We start from the raw sequence: 25,581 nt of genomic DNA on the forward strand, positions 1-25,581 counted from the left end.
GTACATATTCCTGGAAAGAGGTAAGGACACAAGCAGCATCACATTTCATTAGTGACGAAGCTGCTTTTTATAGAGCAGGATTCTGTTTTATGTGGCATCATTTCCGCTCTTGACAAGCCATTTCATTAACAGCCTCTGCAGCCTTAGTGCTACGTTAAGTATGAATATTAAACTGCTTTCTCTCTCCTCATCCCCTGACTGAGGGAACTTTCCCTGCCTTTGGTGGCAGGCAGGGACCCCTGTCCTGCTTCGAGGGCTCAGGCATCTCTTAGATGTGGAATGAAGCCAGTAGTTGACAAGCTCTTTTCTCCAATACTTGACGATGTGGACTTGCTTTCCTGTAGGATACGGGCAGAGATGAGCATCTGTGTTGGTAAAGATGGGACTCCAGTGGCTTACAGCTTCCAGTGTCTTGCTCTGGAGAGATGTTATAGTGGAGGGACATTAGAATAATATTTGCTGTTTGTGTGCCAGTGCCCACCACAAGGTACATTTCTGAGGCAGTCCCGTGCTTTGAAAAGAGGGTGGGGGTGGCAGAAGATCCCCTCCTCCCAGCTACAATGGTAACATCATCCTTGTTTAGTGTCATTTAAAGTTCCTCTCTTTATTCTGGTAAGCAGACAGACAAGCATTGAGATATAGGTAGGTAGATAGATAGATAGATAGATAGATAGATAGATAGATAGATAGATATATTAGTATAGTTTTTCAAAACGGGTCTCAGACCTGCTCCATGATATCAGAATGCCAGCATTTAGCACGCTGTTACTTCTCCTGAAGTATAGAAAGGATACGTAAGTACACAGCTGTTACACTCCAGGAAAAGCAAAAATTGTGGGGTAGTTGAGGTGGGGGAACATACTGACCCAGGTCTGAAGGTTGGGATTGAGAGACGGCAGGAAGGAAGAGAAAGAAGCAGGCAGGTGCAGAGGTGCCGTGCTTTGGGAACTGGGTATCTGTCAACAAGGCACAATAGAAATCCAGGTCAGGCAGGTGGCCACACTGAAGGGGTCATCATAGTGGCAGTAGAATCATGGGATTTCAAAGTTAGAAGAATGCTTCTTCTGAGCATGCACCTTATTTTCTGGGCGAAAACTGTTGATGGTTTCACATTGTTCTGGTGGCTGACAGGCAAGTAAGTCACTCCCTTTTTCCTCACTCCTGAGACATGCCTTTCAGAGCGGAAGGAGCCTTTGTAAGTGATGGAGAACACACGCTAACAATTATCCTGCCACGACAAGGTTAAGAACAAGTGCTGCTTGGTATTCCTCAGGTGAAAAGTAAAACTAACCCATAGCAACCCAGAGGCACAAGGGTCCTAGAGATGGTGCCTGGAGACCGTGTGGGAGGCGGTTCCTCCTCTGACTGGTCCTGCTTTGTAGGCAAATCCCATTGTCTTTCTTTTACATTGTGATCTGAAAACCCCTGTACCTCTGAGTTCCCCATCCCCAATGTGTAAAAACAATGCAGGGCCAGGAGGATGACACAGCAGATAAAGGTGCTTGACACTGATCTAGTGACATGCATTCAGATCCCCAGAACCCACATGAAGGACAGGGAGAACTAACTCCCAAAAGCTGTTCTTTAACTTACACATGTGCGCACGCGCGCACACACACATAAATATAGGAATGTTAAAACAAATAAACAACAACAACACCGACAAAAAAACAATGCATGCCCCAAGCTCTAACTTAACAGCCATGAATGGGAAAGGGTGGGTCCCAGATTTTTGTTGGATGTATTTTTTGTTCAGTTTCTTCTTCTGTAAGACATCCCCCTCCTTCCTGGAGCAACTGACAAGAGAATCAATATGATTTTGATTTACTAAAGTAAGCAGGTATAAAAGTCAGAGGAGGGAAAATTAATCCTGGAGAAATCCTTTTGGGTATGTGGTCCTGAAGGCTGTGTGTCCTCAGTAGGGACAAAGGAGAGGCAGGGATGGGTGGGCATCTGAACCATGGACTGGGGCTGGCTGTTGCATTCAGTGAACGGCATGTTGCCATTGGTGCTAGAGTGGGAACAAGCAGAACATCCAATAGTGTGTGTAAGCTACAGGAGACTAGAGGCCAAGCTTAGGAACACACAGTTCTGCACTGCCTGGGATGGGAGCCTCCTAAGGAAGTGAGTGCCCTCTAGGGGTTTATGTGATTCCTGAGGGCTCTCCACCATTACACTCAGGCCCTCAAGATGCCCACTAAACTGAATCCATTACTCTAGGGAAAGGAAGGCAGCCCCTCTTTAACCAAGCCCCACCTCACCCCCGGCTGCAGCTGTGATTACATTGTGCAGAAACCTATTATCGTGACATTTTGATTGATCATTATCTTAATATCAAGGATAGCATTAGAGTCCTCCCCCCTGCCCCTGCCGATGACAGATTACCGATACAGATGACTACTTCTTTGAAATTGGGGGGAAAAAATCCTTAACTCTATCATTTCATGATCTCATTTATCTGAACTCCAAAAAAATAGGTTAGCATGCAGAGGCATACCTCAGATTTGTAGATGCCAGGGCTGGAGACAGGAGAAACAGGGGAAAGGCTGCCGTGGTTTTGCTTGAGGTGAAGAAATAGGTACCAGTAGTGACTTCAGAACTTTGTAAACAGAAAAACCAGCATCCAGGATGCTTTACTTCAGGAGGGTAGGTGCTGTGTGTGTGACTTTCATCCCAGAGGGTGGAGGCGTATGCTCAGAGTATCCTCATGTTGCTCTGTCCAGAGGGGACTCGTTGATTTGACTATAGGGTCTCTTCCTGTATTTCCCTTGCTGTCTTTTCTGACTTGTTAAACTAATATCACCCACTCTCTCTGTGTTTCCAATTATGTCTCATTTTGTACACTAACGATATATACAAACAGAGCTTGTGACCAAAGCAAAGGGTGAGCAGGGTTCCAAACAAGTGTGCCCAGGTGTTCAGAGGAGCTGATGATTGAAAAACAGCTGGACCCATGGCCAGACAGAGAATACTCAGGAGGTAGGTGCAGGACTAGCAGCAGAAACAGCAAAGCAAGACTTGGCCTGGGTCAGAGAGGGAGTTTAGCATAGAGAAAGGAAGGGAAGTGCTGGGAGAAAGAGAACTGGAAGGAAGAGGTCTGGGCCTTCAGGGTGATGAGTGCTACTCTGAGACACTGATAAATGGAAGGAGGTGGGGGTGAGAGCACAGGAACAAAGCTGTGGGCTGGGTGTGGCCTGGCTGGAGCAAAGGAAAGCATCTCAGGAAACTGGGGAGGGGTGAGTGATGACATCAGCGGCTCTGAGCATCTGTCTCCTGTTAGTTCCTTAATCCATCTGTTTTCTTTTTTGCCTTGCTTGCTCTTACCCAGCAATGGGGTAGGAGGGAGGGGAAGGCTAACGGGGGGGGGGTAAAGAAATGAAGGCAAAAGAGGTGGTGAGGACCAAGTTCAGTCCACATGCTTCAGTGCTTCCTCCAAGGGACTCAAGAGAAAGTCTTTCTTCCTCACATGGAAGGCACAGAGAGTGGGAACATGTACACCTGTATGGTGTGGGCGGGGGGGGGGTGGTATTAATGGCTACCTGGGCGAATGAGGAAGACCTGTGAGCAGATGATTCATGTAGATGGTGTTCAACTGTATAAAATTGCTATTGGGTCATTTTCAATCTGACAGGAAAAAAAAAATTAAAGGCATTTCTTGTAAGATGTAAGCCTAACAGGTGTGCAAGCTGTTTCAGGTCTGAGCCCAGATGTTTGCCTTTTCTGGTTCCTTCCTCTCTTCATTCATTTTTAAAGTGCTAATTTTAGGTTCAGAGAACTCGGTCAGAAGTCAAAGATGACACCAGGTAGGAAGCATGTGTGAGGCCTGGGAGTAGGTAGGAGGCCAGGAGCTGAGAACACAAAACTTTCAAATAGTCAGTCATTTAACCTCAGTAGAAAGTTTAGAGATAAAGGAGCTTCCTTTTCTAAGTGAGTTACTAAGCATTTTTGAGTAGTTTTTAGTTCATTTACATGGGGCTTTTATGGGTCTCTAAGGCTAGTAATAGGGGCGTATGGACATTGGGACATGTGGTAGACCTGGAGCAAGGTTAGTAATGATTTTCCATGTAATGTGACTCCCACAGTCCAGCAGAGGGTCTAGCACAGAAGTGTACTTAAGCATCCAAACAGAAAGAGTACTAAAATGTGTGAGAACAACATCAGAAGAAGTACTTCTCGGGCATACGTGTGCTCTTTGGTGGTTAAGAATGACCGTCTGCAACATGTCGCCAAGCAGAATGCGAGTCTAGAAGATACAGTAGAAACAGTGCAGAAACAGTCAGCTGTTCTTGTAGGATGCCATCAGTTGTAAGTGCCCCCAGAGACCAGGATCCAGGTGTGGTCCCTCCATATGAGGAATCTAAGTTGTACAGAGTGTCAAGTGCAGTCATGTAAGCAATATGCCCAGCTATGATCATAGCCATATGACTGTGTGCTTAAAACTTTACTGGTTAGGCACTTGAGCATGAAGGACCACGGAATTACCATACTCTATGCTAAAAGGCCAGTTCATAGTACGAAGCCCTAGAAGGAAGTTGTGCTGCCAGGATACAACATTCTACACTTCAGACAAGCAGGCATTTGTCCTAAATTGTAGACAGAAGTAGAATTACAGTAAAACGTTAATAAGGTTTTCATCCCTGTTCTCCCAGGAATCTATCAGTCATCACATGTGGAGGAACCCAAAGAGGAGTGGAGGGGGCAGTGTCTCACTCAGCGTCACTCCAGTGGCTCTTTCTTTTCATTCATTAATTTATTTATTCACTTTACATTCTAATCACTTGCAGCCTCCCCTCTTTTCCAAATCCCCCTCACACAGCCCCTCCCCCACCCTTCCCCTTTACCTCTGAGAAGGAAGAGATGCCCCTTGGGTACCAACCCACCATGGCACCTCAAGACACTGCAGGACTAGGCAATCCTCTCCCGTTGAGGTCAGACAGGGCAGCCCAATTAGGGGAACAGGATCCACAGAGAGGCAACAGATTCAAGGAGAGTGCTTGCTCCAGTTGTTGGGGGACCCACATCTGCTGCATATGTGCAGGGGGCCTTGGTCCAACCCTTGTATGCTCTTTGGTTGGTGGTTCAGTCTTTGGGAGTCCCCAGGGGTCCAAGTTAGTTGATTCTGTTGGTCTTTTTGTGGAGTCCCTATCTCTTCCGGGTCTCTCAATCCTTCCCCCAACTCTTCCACAAGACTTCCTAAGCTCAGTCTGAAGCTTGGCTCTGGGTCTTTGCATCTGTTTTGGTCATCTGCTGCTTGGAGCCTCTCAGGTGACATTTATGCTAGGCTCTTGTCTGTGAATCCAGGCTGACAGATACAAACGTAGCCCGAGGCTCCAAGGAGGAAGGCAGGCCTGCACTGTGTCCTATTGCTCCTCTGAGGACAGCTCGGCACATTTTCCCTGGAAGTCAGCTACTGAACTCCTTTATGTCCGTCTCACACAGGGCACCTCTGTATCCAGTGGCTTTTAATGGTCTTTGATGCAAAGTTTAACTTGGTTTTCGCTTTAGTTTTAGGGCCAACTGTAAATGTCATTGAAACTCTGGGCCTGATTATTGAGATAGTCGGGGACTGTAAGCATATTTTAATTTGTTGAAGATTCAAAAAAATAGGTGAACAAACCAATCACTCAAACAGGAAGGGGAAAAAAACAATTAAAGAATCTATTAGCAATTCTTCTCTGATATGAATGCCCACTTCCCTGATTGGAGGACCACCCCTATTATACATAGAAACACACACATTTTCTTCCATCTCTCTCTCTCTCTCTCTCTCTCTCTCTCTTAAAGACACCCTTATTTACTCTTGTCAACCTGGCATCTCACTCCGTCATTTTGTCTGCCATTTGACCCATAGTCATTCCCAGTGGCTAGCAGCCATTTCCCTATCACCCCCATTGCTACGTCTGTATGCTGGGTCCCGGCTGCCTGAGCATCTCTGTAAGACACTTATTTCATTGCATTTGAGAGGCCGGTTTGGTCCCTTCCTTGATTTCTTCACTTACCTCTATCGGCTTCTGTGTTGAGACAGATTTCACAGCAGTCAAGACTGTCAGAGCTTATTGTCCATGAATTACCTCATCCCTGCATGCAGAGATACATGCCCATGTGGTAGCTTAGACTCCAAGAAATGAAAACTTCCTACTTCCAAGACAAGTGGCACAAAGTCCATTTGCTCAAACCTTACATCCTCCGGTGTATAAAAGAGACTTCGGTTTTCAGCAGGAAAGTGTAAATTAAGTACTGCTCAAGGTGACTAGGAAGCCAATAACTTAATTGGGGGGATAAATATAAATTAAAGAAGATGCCTAACTATCACTAGAAACAAGGCTGCAGCCTGGGATTACTGACTGGAGGGAACACTCATTCCTTGTGAGCATCCCTGACCTGCAGTCTGACCTGTGTCTGTAGAGATGGCCTTACACTATCTGAAAATGTTGCAATGAATACCCAACTGGTTAACTAAGAAATTAGCTGAAATGTATTTTCCAAACTGGGCATAGTTAAAGTGGGGCCACATATATATGAATGACATGAGCTATGATTATTTAGAGAGTTAACTAGCACAACCCTTCCCTTATCCCTTTATCTTACCAGGTAACCAGGTTATATCACATAGACTAGGTACTTGCCACTTTGTTTGGGGGTCTCCCAACTTCTGTATTGTTATTTATTCATGGGGTTTTCCTTCCCTTTTCTTTGGTTACAGATGCGAGTGTCTCTCTGGCTTATGTGGTTTTCCCGTTTGTGAGGTGGGATCTACTCCCCGAATAGTCTCTCGTGGAGATGGGACACCTGGAAAGTGCTGTGATGTCTTTGAATGTGTTAATGGTACGTGGGGTTTCTCTTGTTCTCAGACAGTGGACATTTGAAAGCAGGAGGAGGAGGGAGGGTCAACCTAGCTGTGTCCGCCAGTTAGGGACATGCTGAAGGTCACTCAGAAAGGAGGTCTGCTTAGTCACTGTATGTCTAAGACAGATAGGGAGGGAACCGCCATACTGTCACAGGGAACCTCAGAGACTCAGTAGCAGATTAGGTGATAAGATCTGTCAGAAGTTCAACTTGGGAATTTCAGGGAAAGGGAGGGAACGTAGAGCCTATTACATACTTTCTGTGTTATCCAATGCCCTGTCCCCATTGCTATCGGAGATAATCTGACTGAAGCCACATGGGAGCTAGCACGATTTGAAATAGAGAAGACCTTGTTCTTCCAGGGCAGTGTTTCTATGGTAGAGAAAATCTTGGATCAGCATTTGGCACTATATTGGCCAGCTTTAGGCTTGGCCTCAGACAAGATTCCGTCAACAGAATCTACCTCTTACCTTTACCCTTCTCAAAACATCTTGGTATTTGTCAACTTGATGTTTATTAAATCTAAGTGTTGGGAGAGTAGAAAACCTGAGAGCACTTCTCTGTTGGAATTTTCAGGAAAATAAAAATCATCAACAAACTAATTGCATAGACTACAGCCATTATCTGTGCCTAGATGAAAGTAGGCACAGAGTTAGGCGACGATAACAAAACCCATCGCACATACAGAGACTGGCAGTGAATACTGCCTGTGAGAATCCAGGCTTAGGAAGGTCTCCTTCCTGCTCTCAGGGTCCCTCCTCCACTGAGATATCTTGCTAAAGTCGAATCCTGTTTGACTTGTGACCTTGTATTTTCCAGTCAGATGGTCATGGGTTGTGTTGCTTTGGTTTGGACTGAGGGAACACGGGTAGTGTTTCCCGCTGGTTAAGAACCGCCTCAGATCAAATGAAGTCAGGTAATGATTCCCTCTCTTGCTGTGTAACTGGGGAAGGCTTGTAGTCTCCAAAGACCTCAGTTCTACGACTCTAGAGTGAACTGAGTACTAGTAATTATGCATTGAGTATAAATAGTCTTGATTATTCTGTGTGCTCACATTCTGCCCACGCTCACAGAACCCTGCTCTGGGTGTCGGCGGTGGAGGATGGAGACAGGAAAGCTAGAGTAAGCATCCTGATACGCTGATTTTATAAATAGCAGCCTACGAGGGAAGGCGCGGGGAAAGACCCGAGTGCTTAAATCTCTTTGAAGTGCCTCCCTTCAGTCCTGTTCCCACCCAGTCAGTGGTTCTGTCTGGTAAATAGATGTCAGTGGACAAGCAGACCTTCTCCTTCTGTCAGTGCTATGGGTGTGATTCACTGCAGGTGATACTCTTCTAATGCTTCTTTCACCGTTTTCGGTGAAATGCTTAACTCGTGCCTTAATTTTTACATCACTTGAGGCAGAAATCATGGCTCCTCAGCCCAGGGCATGCAGCATCTCACAGGTGCTTCTTTGCACCGCTGCTGTCTGTTACTCGTTCTGTAAGGAGGGTAGTCTGTCTGTCTGTCTCATCACATGCCTGTGGACATTGGCTTGTTACATGTCTCAGAAGCTCCCCAGGTTTTCCTGACTTGGCAAGTGAATGATCTGATTGACCACCATCTTTGCACCCTTGAGAAGTGACTGTCAACAGGCTTGCAGAGGGGTCACCATGGGAACGCCCATTGTTTCACTGTCCTACACGTGGATCTGACATCATGTTGTCTTCTGGAAAGAACACCCACAGTGAGAATATTTGCTTTGTTTCTCAGGATAAGGAAGGTCTCCCATCTTCTTTCTTTGCTTTTTGATTCTGGAAAGCCAAGCATCATGCCTATCAGTCAGAACATTGACTGTCCCTTCTTCTCCACGACCTTGATATCAATCTTCATGGCTTGTCCTTATTTAGGGACACGTTTTTTTAGAACCCTGACCTTAAGAATAGAATTGACCATCTGACAACAAAACAGAGTTACTGTGTTTCCCGTAGTTGCTTCTTTCTTCCAGCATAAATTTCCATGTGATCATTATGTGCTTCTTTTCCTGCTGTATGTTGTCTTTACTATACTGGCAATTCAGGTATAGAGGACAGGATAGTAACTATGATCCTATAAGATCTACAGTTCAGTTCTATAGGATATTTAAAAAGACAATCTATCTTCACCCGTATCTTGCTTATTTTGGCAGGCACATAAGTACACATGTGTTTGGATGTGAGGATATGTTTTATCACCAGGTACTAGGAAAATGTTACTTGTATCACAGACTCACTATTAATAGATGCTATAATATAGATACTATAATTAAAAGTTCATTACCTTATCACTTAGAAAAGCTAAGCTTGCTCTCTCCTCAGCCCCTCCCACCCCCCGTGTGTGTGTGTGTGTGTGTGTGTGTGTGTGTGTGAGAGAGAGAGAGAGAGAGAGAGAGAGAGAGAGAGAGAGAGAGAAAGGCAGGGATCAGAAAAGGATAAACAGGTGGAAGGGAGAAAACAGAAGAGAGTAACTTGCCTATCAACAAGGACTTGGGGCAGGTATACCCTGAGAACAGGTTTAATAACATAGTGGTTAAATATTAATTAGAAAAGAATAGTCATAGGGTTGTCAGCAAAAGTTGAAAGTGAAAATTAAACTAAGTACACACAAATATGCAGGCTTGCGGGTATCTGAAGTTTTAGTAGTTGCCAGAGTTGAACATCATGCCACGATTCCCCCCCACCCCGCCACACACACACACAACATCCTGTCATTAAAATGTAAAAGGATATAGAGTCAGATACACAGTTCTTATTTGTAGAGGCCGAAGGCCTGCTTGACAAAGCAACACATAGTCTCTAGGGGCAATTTTTTTTTTTTCTCACATGGAAATTAAGAAGGCAGCACTGAGTGATAAATTATGTGTTCAGTCATTTCAACAGCACAAATATAGAAGCCAGAGCGCTGTAGTGGGAACTCCTGAACCAAATTCAGTGAAATTCAGTGAAAGCATTTTCAGAAAGGCAGATATACGCAGCTGCACCTGAGGTGCCTGGATCACTGTCTTGGGGTCTGAGAAGTCCCCATGTACATCCAAGGAGACCCCAGTTGAGGAGAGTGGCTGACTGTTAGTGTCACCAATCTCTTGTGTGGAAGCAAAAGGAGCAAAGAGTGACTGCAGAGGTGTGCCATGAGCTTCTCTGATGCAGAGCTTACTTTGAGAGGTGACGTCAGAAACCACGTGAACAAGTGGTGTGACTGGGTGGTGAACAGCCAGCCACCTCCTTGAAGAAACAACTGTATCTGCTCCAGCTCCCAGGCAGATGTTTTATCAGCAGGGAGCTGCCTGCTGACCTCGCAGCTGCACGTCTGCTCCAAGGTGTCTTATCTTCCCTGTCATCTTAGGCATAGCCCACCTCTCAGTCCATAGGTTCTGGCTGTTGAGACACCCAGTGTGGAATTCGGATGTGAGCCACAGTCTGGCTTACACATTTCGGCTTCCCAGAGTGTATGCCAGGCACCTAGAGAAATAAAATATTATGTTTGAATGAAAACATCAAAAACTGACTCTTCCGATGTGAGTTAGTTTTATAATTTGTTCCCCAAGTAAGTTGGTGAAGTTGGCTGTGGTATTATAGTATTAGGAACATACTAATTTAATACTGAGCATATTGAACAAGGCTACATTTAGCTTGAGGTCAATCCACACTCAACTATATAAATGTCTACTACCGGAAGACAAGGAAGAGAGCCTTGCTTTCCCCAGGTGTACCAAGAGTGGTGGAAGGTAGGGGAGACGAGAGAGTGTCAGTTGTGTGCATAGGATCAGCCCAGAGCAGTGTAAGGTGAGTATGGGCTAAATACATAAGAAGGGGGCAGGAGGCAGTGTAACGTGTTTTAACCTGTCTTTTGTACCATTCAAGACATCTGCCCGTCCCTGTGATGCTGTATTAAAGAACAGAGTTGAAATGAACAGTAATAGCTAAGGATCTTGACTTACAGGAAAGATACACCCAAACCCAGCTTCCTTATCATGCAGCCTGTTAATAAGAAAGCAGTTCCTAAAGACATTGAGAATCCCGTGTCTGGGTGGTAGTCCAAGCTCATCATGTCTTCCAATAAAGAAATAGAATCTAGTGCAAAGACAGACAGACAGACAGACAGACCAACTCTGGTGTGTATTTATTGTGCACTTCTGTTGTTCCCCGGTAAGCTTGTGATTATGAGGGGCCTTTGTGCAATCTTTTAATTATTGTCCATTTTCTTGGCTTACCCTGGCATAGACCTAAGCATCCAAAAGGAAAGGCTTGTTCCCCTTTGGGTACTTGGAAGCCTTTATGTCTGCTCTTTTAATTACATCAGTCTAATTATGTCAGTCAGAGGGACATTTTTGGAGTTGTCCAATTGCCTCCATCTGTCACCCCTTTGGCTCCGTGTTTCCTGTCCATTGACTTCCTATGCAGGTCACCCATGTTGGAAGGAGACCAGTGGCAAGACAGAGGCTGAACTCAACTAAGAGGCTGAAGAAAAGATGAGGCAGGAGTTGACCTGGGCGAGACTAGGTGGGGTGGGGGGGTGGGGAGAGGGGAAATGGGAGGGGTGCCTCCATTTTCACACTGGCTCTGAACTTCTGTCTCTCAGCATTTCCCTTTGACACCTGTGAATCAGTGTGACTTGGCAGGAACTAGAGTTTTCAAACCATCTATATTATGTCTCTCTCTTTAAAGAGCTGTGGAATGTTAGATGGGAGAGGAGGTTACAGAATGTAGAAGCATCCATCGCCAGACATAAAGCACATAGAAAAAGTCACTGGAGGACACCTCCACTCTGAGGAGAACACGTGCTACCCGGTACTGCCTCTGTTTCACATCTGCCTGCATCACTCTTTCTCAAGGGCCATGGCCAATTCTTCATCATTCTAAGGTTCACATCCTCCTCAACAAGTGAAGAAGTAGTTGGGCATCGCTCCTCTAAGACCACCAGTAGCTTGTACATCATACATTTGTTTTGAAAGTTCTTGTTAATTTCTTTCAACAACAGTGACTTCATTTTGCTCTAATCCAGAAAGGCTTACCCTAAAGGTAACTTCCAGAACTGTACTTTTGGAGACTCTCTGGCTCTCTTAAGCTTGACCCATCCCAATCTGTGCTTTAGCTGGTTGAAGAGCCATCCTCCTGTCAATCAAGTGTCTTCCATGTAAGCATCTACATGTCTCACCATGAGAACAGGTCGTGCAGCAACTCTGCACTTGCTCTTTCAAATGCTGTACGGAGATTTGCAGCTTCACCCCTATGGCATCTGTGGTTGATTAATTCAGCTAGATAATTGATATTGGTTGGCTTACTTTATTTTTCAGCCTGACCGGGCATTCCCTGCTTTGTTAGAGTATACAGCCAGCACGTTTGGCTTACCTAACATGGAAGTGTGAATCACACTTTTGTAGCCCCTTTGAATAGTTCTCATGAGTTATTGGAGGTTTTTGGAATCCCAGTTGACATGATTTCGGAGTCTAGAAAGAATGTTCCTTCCCATAATAACTCACTTAATAAACTCTTATGGATTGAGATGCAGAAATGTGGGAGACTGTGCAGGTCTATGGTCCTGTCTTCTGCATTTAGGGGGATTTGTAGTATAGAAAGAATGCCCATTCCTATAATAACTCGTTTAATATGTTGTTATTGATCAAGGTGCAGAGAAGATAAGGAGACTAATTGTCGTTTCTCAGCACCTGGATATGTAGTTGTCTTTCCGCCATTTTTTTTCTCTTTCCCCGCATATAATTGTCCTGGCTGTTCTCCAAAACCTGTATACTGATAGTTCACTTCTAAGTACTAAATTCCAGAAGTGTCATGTGTGTCTTTACACCAGCTCCACACTGTCTGGGTCACTTCATCACTGGGTCACCTTTGGAAATCGGGAGGTATAAATCGTCCAACTTTCTTTTACCTTTAAAGATTATTTTGTAAATTCCTAATCCCTTACGTTTCCATATGAGTTTATGATCACAGGGTCAATTTAAACAAAAAAAAAAAATGAGGTAGGATTTTGATAAGGATGGCATTGGATGTTTGATTAATTTGGAGAATATTTTCATCTTAACAATACTTCTTTTCAATCTGTGTCTGTTTATCTAGAACTGTTTAATTTCTTTAAGCAGTGTATTGTTGATTTCAGAGTATAAGCTTTGTGCTTAAGTTTTTTTGTAAATATTCTTTCTGATTATATTGGGAAATGGGATTTTTTTTTCAAACTTATTTTCTGAGTGTTTATTGGTATTATATAGAAATCCAATTTTCGTATATTCCGGTTTGTCCCCTGTAACCTTGCTCAAGTCATTTATAACATCCGATAGACTTTTCAGTGAGCTTTTGAGTTTTTGTATTCACGATCATGTCACATACATCTGGAGATAGGATTAATTTTTCCTTTTCACTCTGAATGCCTTCTACTTATTTTCGTTCCCTGATTGTCTTGGCTAGAACTTCCATTATAATGTTAACCCAATGTGCTAAGAATTGGTTCATTATTGTCTGGCCCCATTGCTCTTAGGACTGTGGCAAGACAGTAGCATCAGGACAAAGGAGTATGGCGGCCAAAGAGAGAGAAAGAGGACGGGTCCAGGGGAAGATACACTGTTTAAAGTCATGCCCAAATTTCTCTAGCCAGGGGTCCACAAGTAGTTCATTTAGCGATAGCCTTAGTGAATTAATCAGTTTCTGGTTTGTGTCCTTACAAGCCATGTACACCTCAATAGCCAGATCTTCACCCCACAGTCCTAGGGTGATGGGGGAGTTGAGTTTACAGTGCTGTTTACCAAGTTAACAAAGTTTCTCCCTAGTCCTCGCTGATGAGTGGTTTTAGCATGGAAGAGTCTGGATGTCCTTTGGGTGTTTCTTCATTCTGAATCATTTGAGAAGCCACTGTAGCTATGAGTTGTGGTCCTTGGATTCCGTTGACGTGTCTTACAGAAATAACTGATTGTTGAATAATTAAACCCACCTTGCATTACATAATAAATACTGATCAGTCATGGTATTTGACCCCATTTATATGTCATAGAATGTGGTATGCTAGCAGAATCTTTGAGAATGTTTGTCTCATTCACAAGAGATACTCATCTATAGTGATGTTTGCTGGTGGTGTCTTTTGTCTGGTTAGAACTGGTTTTTCAGCAAAAATCTTCGGTCTCGTAAAATATCGAACTGTTTTAAATATCAAACTGTTACTCTCCAGCAGAACATAGCCAAGAGTCAGAATGTAGAGTGCAAGCTTCTAGCCACTGGACTAAGGTTTTTATTTCTGCCATTTGCTAAATATAAAATTTTGAGACGAATTATCTAGAATTCTCTTGCTTCTAAACTCATGATACCTCCATCATAGGAACTGGACAGATGGCTCAGAAGTTAAGAGCACTGATGCCCTTCCAAAGGACTCAGGTTCAATTCCCACCACCCACATGGCAGATCACAACTACCTATAACCCCAGTTCCAGGGGATCCAACACCCTGAGTCTTAGATGCAGATGAAACACCAAGGCACACAAAAAATTAAAAATAAAGAAAAACATGCATCATAGCTTTGTATTGAGATTAAACAAAGTAATGGATGTTAATGGCAAGCACTAACCATTACAGATTATTAAACCAAGGAGAACATACAAAAGGAGCAGACAAGCCTGCTGAAAGCCCTGAGTAAACCTGTGGAAGCAGAACCAAACCCAGTGTGGAAACAGGATGGTTATTCAAAGATAGAGAGTTATTTAGCAGAGTAAATATAATCTTATATACAAGTGAGTGTCGTGGTCTTAGGCTGCCCATTAGATTGGAGGAAGTCAGTGTAGACCCTGACAAGCAGGATTTCAGCTCTTCTGCGTGAACAGGGTAACCGTGTGTTTTGTTTTTATGTTACTGTGTGGTAGTCTCTCTGTGCAAGTTACATTCAGTTCAGTAAAAAGTCTCCATCAAACTATAACGTCCTGCTGACAGAACTGTTTAAAGGCTTGTTTCAAAAGCACACAAAGACACCACTTAAAAGTGACCTCAACTGTGCTTTGCTTGGTTATTATTATTAAATGTTACTACATCATTTCCTCTTTTCCTGTTCGTCCTTTGAATCGCTTTTCATGTATCTCCCTTTCCACCTTGCTCCATCTTGAAATCATGGCCTCTCTCAAAGAGAAAGAGAGACAGGCAGGCAGACAGAGAAAGAAAGCGAGCATACAATGTAAATACAACCTACTCAGTCCACCAACTGCTACTCTGAAGTATCGGAGTTCAGAGCTGACCACGTAGCATTGGATAATCAGAGAGGATTAGTTCTCCCCTCTTAGCGTCTCAGTTGTATTGTGTGTAGTTCTTTGCTCAGGGGTGGGTCCGCATGCGATATGCCCCCTTCCACATGCCTCCTGTATTTTGACTCTTTGCAGAAACAAAGCCAGCCTGCGTGTTCAACAGCGTGGAGTATTACGACGGAGACATGTTTCGAATGGACAACTGTCGGTTCTGTCGATGCCAGGGGGGCGTCTCCATCTGCTTCACTGCTCAGTGTGGGGAACTGAACTGTGAAAGATACTATGTGCCTGAGGGGGAGTGTTGTCCTGTGTGTGAAGGTAGGTGAGCTCCCTGGAGGCTGGATAGTTCAGAGCTTTTATTTCAAAACCAGTCTAATTCAGAGGAATCTTAAAGAAGTCCCTTTGTAGTGAATGGTCTCTTTTAATTGTTGGTAGTGACCCCTGTAGAATACTTTGAAATACTTCTCTGAGGAAAGCTCTGCTTTGAGCACAGTCCTTGGTCACAGGTTCTACAAGGTGACATGTGGTTTCCCTGGTTGCTTTCTGTTCCTCCTCCAAAGCTGTAGTGGTCACTAAGGGCCGGGATCACTCTTGTCTACACCTTGGCATGTAATTCCTCATCTCCTGTCCATGGGTTACTCAGCTAGAGTTAATACGGCAGCCACCATCTGTCTCAGCCAATCAGCTCAGAACCAGGACCCTGCTGCCATTTTCCTTGGAAAAAGGGTGTTAATTAGAGTCAAGTTGCAGATGGGTTAGGGCAGCAGCTTCAGGCCCAGGCATGTGTCATGTGTGACTTTTAGGGACATGTTGATTCTGTATCCCTCTCTTGTTCAAGCAGTGGTAGGTATTTGATGTTCCTCCGGCAGACTCCTCTCATCTCTGCAAGTAATAAGTAGTGAAATTTCAGACCTGCACCACGATTCACATCCACCACACCTCACCCCCTTAAGGACCGGGAAACTGAAGTTCAGAACAACCAAAGAGAACTGACTTTGCAAGGATGCCAAGAGCAATGGTTCAGGGCCTCTCTCTTCGGGCTCTTTCAGCTGTGGTGTCATCTGACCACATACTGTTTTCTGATGGGAACTGTTACTTGAAGCGTGTTGTCCTGATTAGGTCACTGATCTTTAGTCCAAAGTCTACCCTGTTCTCTGCTCACAAAGCACAAGGGCACAGTGGCCTGTTCAGTTCCATACTTTTTTTTTCCTTAAAATCCTTTTGATGTTTGTGCTGTATTTATCAGACAGTACTGATGTCCTGAGGTACCTAAAGTAGGACATCTCTGTTCCTAACACCGAGAGCAGTTGTTCATAATAGTGAGTCCTCTCCTTGCTTGGAGAATATTTTAGCCAAGACAAGGGAAAAGTAGTTCACGTTTTATGCGTCACCGAGGAATTAAAAAAAAAAAAAGAAGAAGAAGATCACCTCAGACTTTTAACTTTCTCAACTGATTGTTCTCTAACCAACCTTAGTTTACAAAAGAGTCAGAAACTACATCACAGTTGGTGCTTTAAAAACCAGACGGGAACCTCTGTGTTCGTAGTGTTAGCGAGCTGCCTGTACAGTCATCTGATTGCCTCTCACCTCCCAGAATTCAGAACCAAGCTCAAAGCAGACTGGCGTATGCACTATAATATTTTTTTTGAAGGACTTGAGAAAGCCCTTACTACCCAAGGATCATAGACCACTTCCATTAACTTGTGTATGAATCCCCTCTGCCTCATTAGAACAAGCACTAACCTCTGAGCTTAATTCAGGCTCTCGATTCTTACGTGTTGATGCCAGCATTTACGTATTTTTAGTAAAGAGAATGGAGTAGTTTTTCTATGGTTCTCCTCACAGGGATACTTAGGGATATTTTTGCATCCACTATTTATGTTCTTGTCAATCATTTCAGAATATTTCTTTTTATGGTAGCCTTGTCTAATTCTGTCCTTCAACCTTGTCTGTTGCTTAGCTGCCCAAATTATGGCAAGGAAAATGGTATAAGTTCAGTCCTCCCCCTGGGCACCCCAGGGAAGCATGGGATGTCCAGACCAGCCTTACCATGCACAAAGCTGGATTGAGGACATTCTGTGTTCCTTCCCAGTGTCCTTATGGACCTATAGACACTGTCAGAGTGAGCTCACTTAGTTCCAGAAGGAACAGTATCATTCCAAGTGCAAAGGACAAGCTCTTTCTATCCTCCAGGTGGTGAAATCATGGTATAAACAATTTAATTCAGCAGCTTAAAAGACTTTCTCAGAGCCGCGAGTGGGCCTGTGTTTTCTACGTACCAGACCTTGTCTCTGTCCCCACCTTTTGCGCACCTTAGGAGTGCTGGCACCTGCATACCTGTTTCTAGGTCACGTTCATTCTGACACCACTGTCAGGATGAGAAGGTAGAAGTCTGTTCTGACTGCTGCCCTTAGATGTCATCCCAGGGACCCAGTCATGTTAGTCCCTGGTTTCCACTGATTGCAGATGCAATAGTGTTGGGGGGTGGGGGTGGAGACTGGAGGAAACTGTCTGCAGGTGCAGGCAGAGGTCAGATTCAGAAGGCTTAATCTCGTTCTGAACCCATGTTCTGTTCTAGATCCCATCTACCCTTTAAACAACCCCGCTGGCTGCTATGCCAATGGCCAGATCCGTGCCCACGGGGACCGGTGGCGGGAAGATGACTGTACCTTCTGCCAGTGTATCAATGGAGAACCTCACTGCGTGGCCACAGCCTGCGGACAGAGCTGCATGCACCCCGTGAAAGTGCCTGGGGAGTGTTGCCCCGTGTGTGAAGGTAAGCACTGCAGTTCTAATGAGTGTCTGGCAAACCGCCTCCTGTTGGAAGAAGCTTCGGCCAGTGTGGTCTCGTTTCCCTTTTCATTTCCTCGGGCGTAATGTCTGCTTCTTGCCGTTACCAGTTGCAGACAAATTTATTATACGGACCAAATTCGTCATTAGGGGGAAGTGTTGCAAATTTAAAATGAGCCTAGCATGGGCTTTACTTTATCATTACGCTTGTGCTTGTCAGAACACATTACACAGTACAAGGATGCTTACATTTGGACTCAGTTCACTGCAAGCCTACTTAATACCCAAAGGTCAAGACAAGGAAATAAAATCAGGAGTTAGAGCCGTAACTCAGGCACCGCATGTTCCGCTTGTGAGATGTACCACATAGCTGAAGAATTCTGACAGCCAGGAGAAAATCCCAGAATCCTCAAAGGCAGATCACACGGGCTTGTGCCTCATTCTGAACACCCTTCTTCGGCCTGCCTCTAAAGGCTGACTTGAGTGTGGCTTCCAGGTCCTCTGATTCTTTGCCTTGTGACCTAGTTCCCCACATTTGCTGAGTCTTTTCCTGCTCAAGACAAAGCGGCTGAGGCATGCTAGACTCATTTCTTTGAGCCAGCTACTATCCATTTCATTTCCTGTACTGCGTGAAGGTACTTTGCATACATAGTTAACACACCAATGCCAGTCCTCATATGAAATGACTTTTTATGCTGACACAGCCAATAGGGGAGCCATGCTTAAGAAACATTTTTGCATGGTAAAATAAAAACTACAAGTCAAAATGTATGTTGAAGATGGATCCGTGTATAATTTATAAAACATACAGTTAAGATAGAAAGTGATCTAATTAAAATATTTTTAGTATGAACAACTTGTGTGTGTGTGTGTGTGTGTGTGTATGTTAATTGCCATCTACTAAAAGAGGAAGCTCTTCCAATGAGGACTGAGTAACGCATTGATCTATGGGTACATCAACATGTCATTAGGAGTCATTCATTCCATTGCTGTGTTCATTCAACAGAATAGTACTAGGTTTCCCCCTGGGCCCCTGACATATATATAGTATCAAGAAATCCTTTGGTAGCATCTGAATTTTAGTAAATTAAACTTCAGTTTACTGACTGGAGTCGTTAGCCTCAGAAGGATTAGATTTACTTAAGACTTAAAAATTATGTTTTTTTTTTAAATGGAAGCTGGAGGACTCTTTAACTGTTGACATCACCAGCCCTGTCACTATTACACTACACAGAATACAGCTGCCAACTCTCCAAGACTTTATAGTTTCCAGGTGACAGACTTATGTGGACCTCACCACACACAAACACACACAGCATTTTGGAGGTACAAAGAGGAACGTGTGGAAAGACGTATTGTTCTACAGTGGACCCTGGCAAGATGGGGCTAAGGTGGAAGTGCCCAACCCTAAGAACTAAGGACAGTCTGTTGTCAACCTGGAACATTTAAATCCCAGAACATGGGTGATAAAATAAGCAAAAACAAAAATCATAATCACATAGCCCAGTTTTCAAAACACACAAAACAGCCTTTCTAGCTTCATGTATTGCTGCCTAAATTCCAAATGAAACGTTTAGAGTTTGTTACAGGGAAGAGGGAAGGAAAGTAAGTGAACAAAGCCACCAGACTATGTGTGCAGTTGACGTAGCCTTAGCTTGGAGGTGCCTGGATAGCCACTGTGACGTGGGTCACTTCTTGCTTGGGTTTTGTGGCATCTGCAGAGTTCTGACTTAATTCTTGACACCTTAAGAAAAGAGTTAACTGTGAGTGAGCCATTAATACGAAAGCTTAGTGGAGAACCTCCTACGGCCTAGACAAGACAAAGGTAATTATGAGACACTCCAAAGAGCACACTTAGACTGAGTTTTCAATTAAACCAGGGGAAAGAGAAAGCACATTCATGCTGAGGTGTTGTAAGGTATAAACTTGGCATTTGCACTAAACTTTGTGCACCTTTTATAATGGCTCTGTGCTGGAGGCCTTACTGTCCCATTTTAGAGATGAAGAAAGAAAGGCTTAGAGAGATTACGCAATCACATGGCATAGTTGAACGCTGCTTTTTTTTTTTCTTTTTCTGTTGGCTTTGAACCCTATGTTTCCCCTTGCTTTATGAATCTTCATCCATTACTGGCTTTTAGCTCCATATCAGGGAAAGACTGGAGTGCTATGGTACAGTAAGAGATAATTTGCAGTTTGGGGAATTGTTATCACCATTTAGGATATGATTACCCATGGACCCTCACCCAGAGTTCATAAACCTCAGAAGCAGATTCCCTTGAGACTCCTCCAGAATCGACTTCTCAGTCTTCTGCTTTAGCTGCCCCGCTCTACTTTGACCAAGAGAGCTTTTGTCGGTCACCTAGAAGTTTCTGTGACTCCTCCTTTTGACATTTCCTCTATCTGTCTTCATCAGATCTCTCAGAAGATTGTGTTTTCTCCTCAGCAGAGAACTCATTTGACTTACATTCTTTGTTCTGGTTTTTACCTGAGTTGAGTAGTGACTCTGGTCTAGGATGGTATCGGCTCTCCAGTGATTGCCACCTAAGGTGGCAAAATGATTTTTTCAAATCAAATCAAAATTCAGAGACTGATAGTGAAAAGTTACTCATAAATAACTATTACTAAAGATTAAAAAAAAAAAAAAAGCCTACGAGATGAGAGGGTCTTAGTCTATAGAGTCCAAGAAAAATTCTGCGCAACCATTTGAAAACATTTTTCTCAGTAGCCACTCCAGAGCATCAGTAAGTATAATTCTGAGTGATTTCAGAATAGCAAAAGAAAGGTATGAAATAGGAAAGCAACAATAATAACAAAATCCCAGTGTGTGACTGAGTAATAAAGGAGCCATCAGCCCAAACCCTTTACAGACAAACAGAATTACTGGTGTGTGTACAGCTCAGACCCGGAGTAAACTCCTGCGCACACACCTGCATAACTAGTGTTGACCCTCGCCTTTTAGCTTTTTCTCACGGTCCTCGGAGTCTAAAATTAGAAGAGTCGACCCCATACAGGTATTGTGGTTTTTAAATGTTGTTGAGATAACTCACAAATTGCCAAATACAGCATGTTAGGACCTCCAAGAAGAGGGGACCCTGGGACTGTCATTGTTACTAAAGATGCCTACCTTTCAGGTAATAGCATAATAGGATTGGTTACTCCCAGACCAGAACATGAATCTGGGGACCCTTGAAGACAAGGCTGTCACTTGACAGCTAACTTGACCCACAAGTCCTTAAGTGCTTTATAAGTTGGCACTTAAGTACTCTCAAACTGAAGTCTTAGCAAGTAATTGTCAACACCCAATTCAGGCAAACAGATAAGCCTAAGCCATTCAGGCTGTAGGCTTGGAACTGACTGAATCATCTGATTTTGCTTTGCTGGCTTTTATTTACATTTCCTCCTGTTCACAAGTCTGGTTTGGTTTGGTTTGGTTTGGTTTGGTTTGGTTTGGTTTGGTTTGATTGGTTTGGTTTGGTTTGGTTGGTTTGGTTTGGTTTGGTTTGGTTTGGTTTGGTTTGACACAGGGTGTTTCTCTGTGTAGCCCCACTATCTTTCTGGAACTCACTCTTTAGATCAGGCTGCCCTTGAACTGAGGCAACCACCTGCCTTTGTCTCTGGGATTAAAGGTGTGCACCATCACACCCGGCTATTCTCATTAATTTTAACTTCACTCAAAAAGAACTAAGGCAGAAGCACCTCGAATAAATATGAGGTTTGCAATTTAAGTACATGCATGAAGGACCTTGTCCCTCTCTTTTTAAAATCTAAATTTTTAAATGGAAATGACGAGGGAATAAGTTTCATCGTACCCGTAGTCCTTCATAACAGTAACTAACATTGCTTGCCAGGCCTGAGTATAGTGGGAGCTGCTTATCATCTGATCCTGTATCCTTAGTGTGGGTGCCAGGATTCTAACACTGTCACAGAGCTCACAGCCTGGAGGTTGTTTAACTCACTCTAGGCCGTACAGCAGGCCCATAGCAGTCCTGTGTCCTCAAAGACCAGACTTTGGACTTTGCACACACATTTCCTCAGACAGTACATTGCACCCCAGAGAGAGGTCACATCCCTGGCAGTCAAGGAATGCCCCATGTTCTTTTGAATTATTATATGATTATATTAAATGTCATGAGTAGATGAGTGATAAATGAACAGGGGCAGGAAGGAAGGAGAGAAAGTATGGAGTAGCAAACCCAGTACTTCCCTCAAGACTCCTTATCTGAGAAATGGGCTAACGAAAAAGAATCACCATAACCAGAGCCTGGACAGCGATCTGGGCCCCCAACCAGTTGAAGAAAGAACAACTTTGGGATGCTTGTTTGAAACATATGTTGAAGTCAGAATGCAATGTCACCTGTGTCTGACATGCAGTGGGCCTATTGCCCCAGGTGGCTTGGACCCACCAGCTTCCTTTTGCATACTTGGGGCCTATGCCAAGTACACTGTTTTAGGCTCCATCCCAGTGATCACCCGTTAGGCCTTCCAGGACGGCTCTGTAGCCTGCATGCTGTGCAGCCTGCAGTTGGTTCTCTCCTGGCTCAGCTCCTAAGGATGAGTTTCAAAGCTTCATTGAGGTGTCCCCAGGCTCAGGAGGCAAAGCCAAGTGTCCTGTTTGATATAAACTGCTTTCAGGGCATACTGTGTGGATGTCTCACTGTAGTGTGACTTATTTACACAGGCAAGAATGACACCTTTATGCCACATTAGTCATTATTAATAATTTGATTATTTCTTTCCCCTCCTATCACATACACAGACTGCCTCAGCCGATTGTTAATGTCATGCAGAACCTAAGGATGGGGTGAAATTTAATAAATAAATAAAACAAAAGACTATTTTAGTTGAGGGTAAACTAAGGCATCGAAGAAAACATACTGCTAAGATCTGTGATTTACTTACTAAATAAGAAAAAGATAACTTGCCGGTGACACCCAGTACGAGAGAGAAGAGTAACAGGATGACTTGAAGCATTGCTGCCAGCCTGTATCTGCTGTCTTGTTTTGGGCAGTGGTTGGCCAGCCCAGGTGACCACTGTGGCCTGAGTGTTCTCCTGCCTCATGCAGAGTTTCCTGTGGGGACAAAGTGATGATTCCAGCGACCTTGGGGATTTTGGAGCCAACTATTGCTTTCCAGGAAGTAAGAACTTAGGTCACAATGTAGGCGGTGGTGTTCACAGTGCTGTTCCAATTACCAGTGAGTGAACTCAGTGCTTGGAGTCGGGGGAATTTCGTTTCCTCTCCATTCTTTATGTTTTTCTCTGATACCAAAGCGAAATTCAATTTTTGTCTCAGGGTAGGTAGTCAAAGCTATTTATAGGTTTTTCAAAGTTGAGTACATGAGGGCCCATCTTATTATTCTGTCTCCATATTCTTGTAACTTTTCCCGCAGTAAGTTAAAGCAGCCTTGTTTGTAGAACTGTTATCAGACATACTACTGGGTGTCAGGCAGACCCTGTAATTCTGATCACCTGGACTTAATAAACTCTTATAGAAGAATAAGAAATGTATGGTCCATTCCCCCCCCCCAGTTCTCTGGATTTATGATGGAATGTGATTAAGCCAGAAAGTCAACTATTTATTCCTTACCACCTGGCTTTCTTGGCAGTCCTCCTTGAGGGCTCATAGTTTTGCCTGGGACACTGAGGATCAGACATTAAGCTTGTCTTTACCTGTACGGGGTAAGACAGCCACCTCACCTCAGCATCAGAAATCTCACGCCATGCTGCTCCGACTCACTGGCAGTCGGCGAGCTGTCAAATGTCTTCCTTTTTTACCTCAGCCCTCACTGTCTCTAGGAGTGGTATGTTCCTTTAGTGAATGTTGACGGTACAGTTTGAGTCAAGCTGCCCTTCAAGTGAGATTTCAACTGGTCTGCCAGAAAATTCTGTACCAGGCACGTATCTGGGTGGGAATTCCTTGAAACAAGAAAAAAAAATGTTTCCAGCCCTGCCTTGGCCATAACGTTCCTTGCTGCACAGTATCACAGTATCTTGGTTGATTAAAGCTGCTGCCTCAATAGTGGGGAGTGAAGGATAGTTGGGCTGACCCCCAAGAAGGGCAGTGAAGTCAGAGATGCCACAGAGTCACATGTTATTAACATTCTGCTACATTACAGGGATCAAAACTCAGTTCATGGGTGGCAGTATTTTGGTGCCATAGATGCTGCTATTATTAGTAAGCCAAGAATAATAAAATACTTGCAATATCCTCAAGACTGTCAGGAACGCTGTTTCATCTTTTAACTCTGAATGTCCTGGAAACATATTCCATAAATGGAGATTAAAATATAACGCAGTCTATTTTCTGCTTGTCCAAATAAGGTCGTATGTTGGATCCCAAATGACTGGGTATTACCCTAAGGTCTTAAACCTAAGCGCCAGAGCACTTTAGTCATAAATTTTTGGGTACTTTTGGTTTTTCTCTGATCACTTAAAATATCTTGAGATATTCAAGATAGTATTCAAATATAGATGAAATGGATTTAAAAGGCCCTCCCCCATCAGACTAAGTATGACTGTCAAATTTTATGATCTTTCACAGCTATGTACAGAACTCTTGATATTATGCAAGTCCCACGAGTTGCTCTCTTGCTTGTTAGATCTACCACATATAATAGCAGCTAAACAGGTGTGATCCAACATGTGCAGAAGTCATTTAGTTGGGAAGAAATGTTTATCCTTGCTCCCAGCCAGGCTGCTGCTGCTCCACACCTAACAAGCCTGTGCCTTCCACTTTGCACTTGATTTGAAATAAAACCACCAGGGTGATCAAAGCTTTGCAAACACAAATGACTGTGGTCCTTAAGCTCTTCAACTGCCCAGTGCCTGAATCACTGAAAGATTTTCAGAGCTGATGCACGGGCTCTGCCTCTAAGTTCCCAGGCCTGGCAGTTGTGGTTGTTGAATGTTTCCAAGCTGAAACAACATGCAGGGATGAGCTCCTCTGTATCTGCCCCTCCTGTCCACCTCCCATACCTTAAACAGTATTATTGCTAAGGAGCCTCGTGGTTTTCTCGGGAAGATAATAATTGCATCTAATAGATCAGACCAGGCCTGCTAATTTTCATGTAATCAACAGAGGCAGGAAAACATAGTCTGGAATGCGAACTATGTGAATGAAAAATATTTAGTCATTCTTGAAATGATAGGAATGTTTTTCCAACAAGCTTAAATAAACACAATCTCTTTTGAGCCTGCGTTCAACTGTTTTTGGATAAGAGACAACTCTTAGGCAACCAAACAGAAGTTAATGAAGGTTATTAGGAGGCAGGCCCTTCGGAAAAGGCTTGGAGACTCTGAAAGAATCCTTCGCCCTTACAGTACAGCTCAGTCAGGGACAGAACTGGTTCCCTCTGAGCTTTTGTCAACAAAAGAGGATTTGACATTTTAACTAGTAACCATCGTTTCCAACACGTAAGACAAGGTGCTTTGCTGGCAAGGGCATCGTTTGACCTTCTTGTGTTTAAAACCCTCACTTTCCTCTGCCACTTCTGTATGCCTGAGTTCTCAGGAAAGGACTGTCCTTGTCACATCTCTATTGAAAGCACCTAGTGGCACTGCTCCTGGACTTGTGTTTACTTATTGCCATTGAGACTGCAAGGCCTGCTTATTTAATGAAATTATTTTTGAGCATAGCAGTGCTTACATAGTCAAGTGTTTCTCCTTTCAAAGTAATTATGCAAGCAGCTTGTAGGCCTGTTCTG

General features: G+C 43.8%; 1 protein-coding gene across 2 annotated transcripts in view; it reads left to right on the forward strand.

Annotated features, from left to right (window-relative positions):
- Positions 1 to 25,581, forward strand: part of Crim1 (cysteine rich transmembrane BMP regulator 1) — a 175,075-nt gene that overhangs the window by 97,275 nt on the left and 52,219 nt on the right. Inside the window, exons 5-7 of one of the 2 annotated variants that reach the window (XM_034513780.2) lie at positions 6,704 to 6,825; positions 15,226 to 15,408; positions 17,669 to 17,866. In XM_034513780.2, coding sequence (XP_034369671.1) covers positions 6,704 to 6,825; positions 15,226 to 15,408; positions 17,669 to 17,866 — 503 coding nt within the window. The remainder of the gene's footprint in view (positions 1 to 6,703; positions 6,826 to 15,225; positions 15,409 to 17,668; positions 17,867 to 25,581) is intronic. The other variant, XM_034513782.2, reaches the window with a different exon arrangement.

Source organism: Arvicanthis niloticus, chromosome 11 (genome assembly GCF_011762505.2).
Source record: "Arvicanthis niloticus isolate mArvNil1 chromosome 11, mArvNil1.pat.X, whole genome shotgun sequence".
Taxonomy (NCBI): Eukaryota; Metazoa; Chordata; class Mammalia; order Rodentia; family Muridae; genus Arvicanthis; species Arvicanthis niloticus.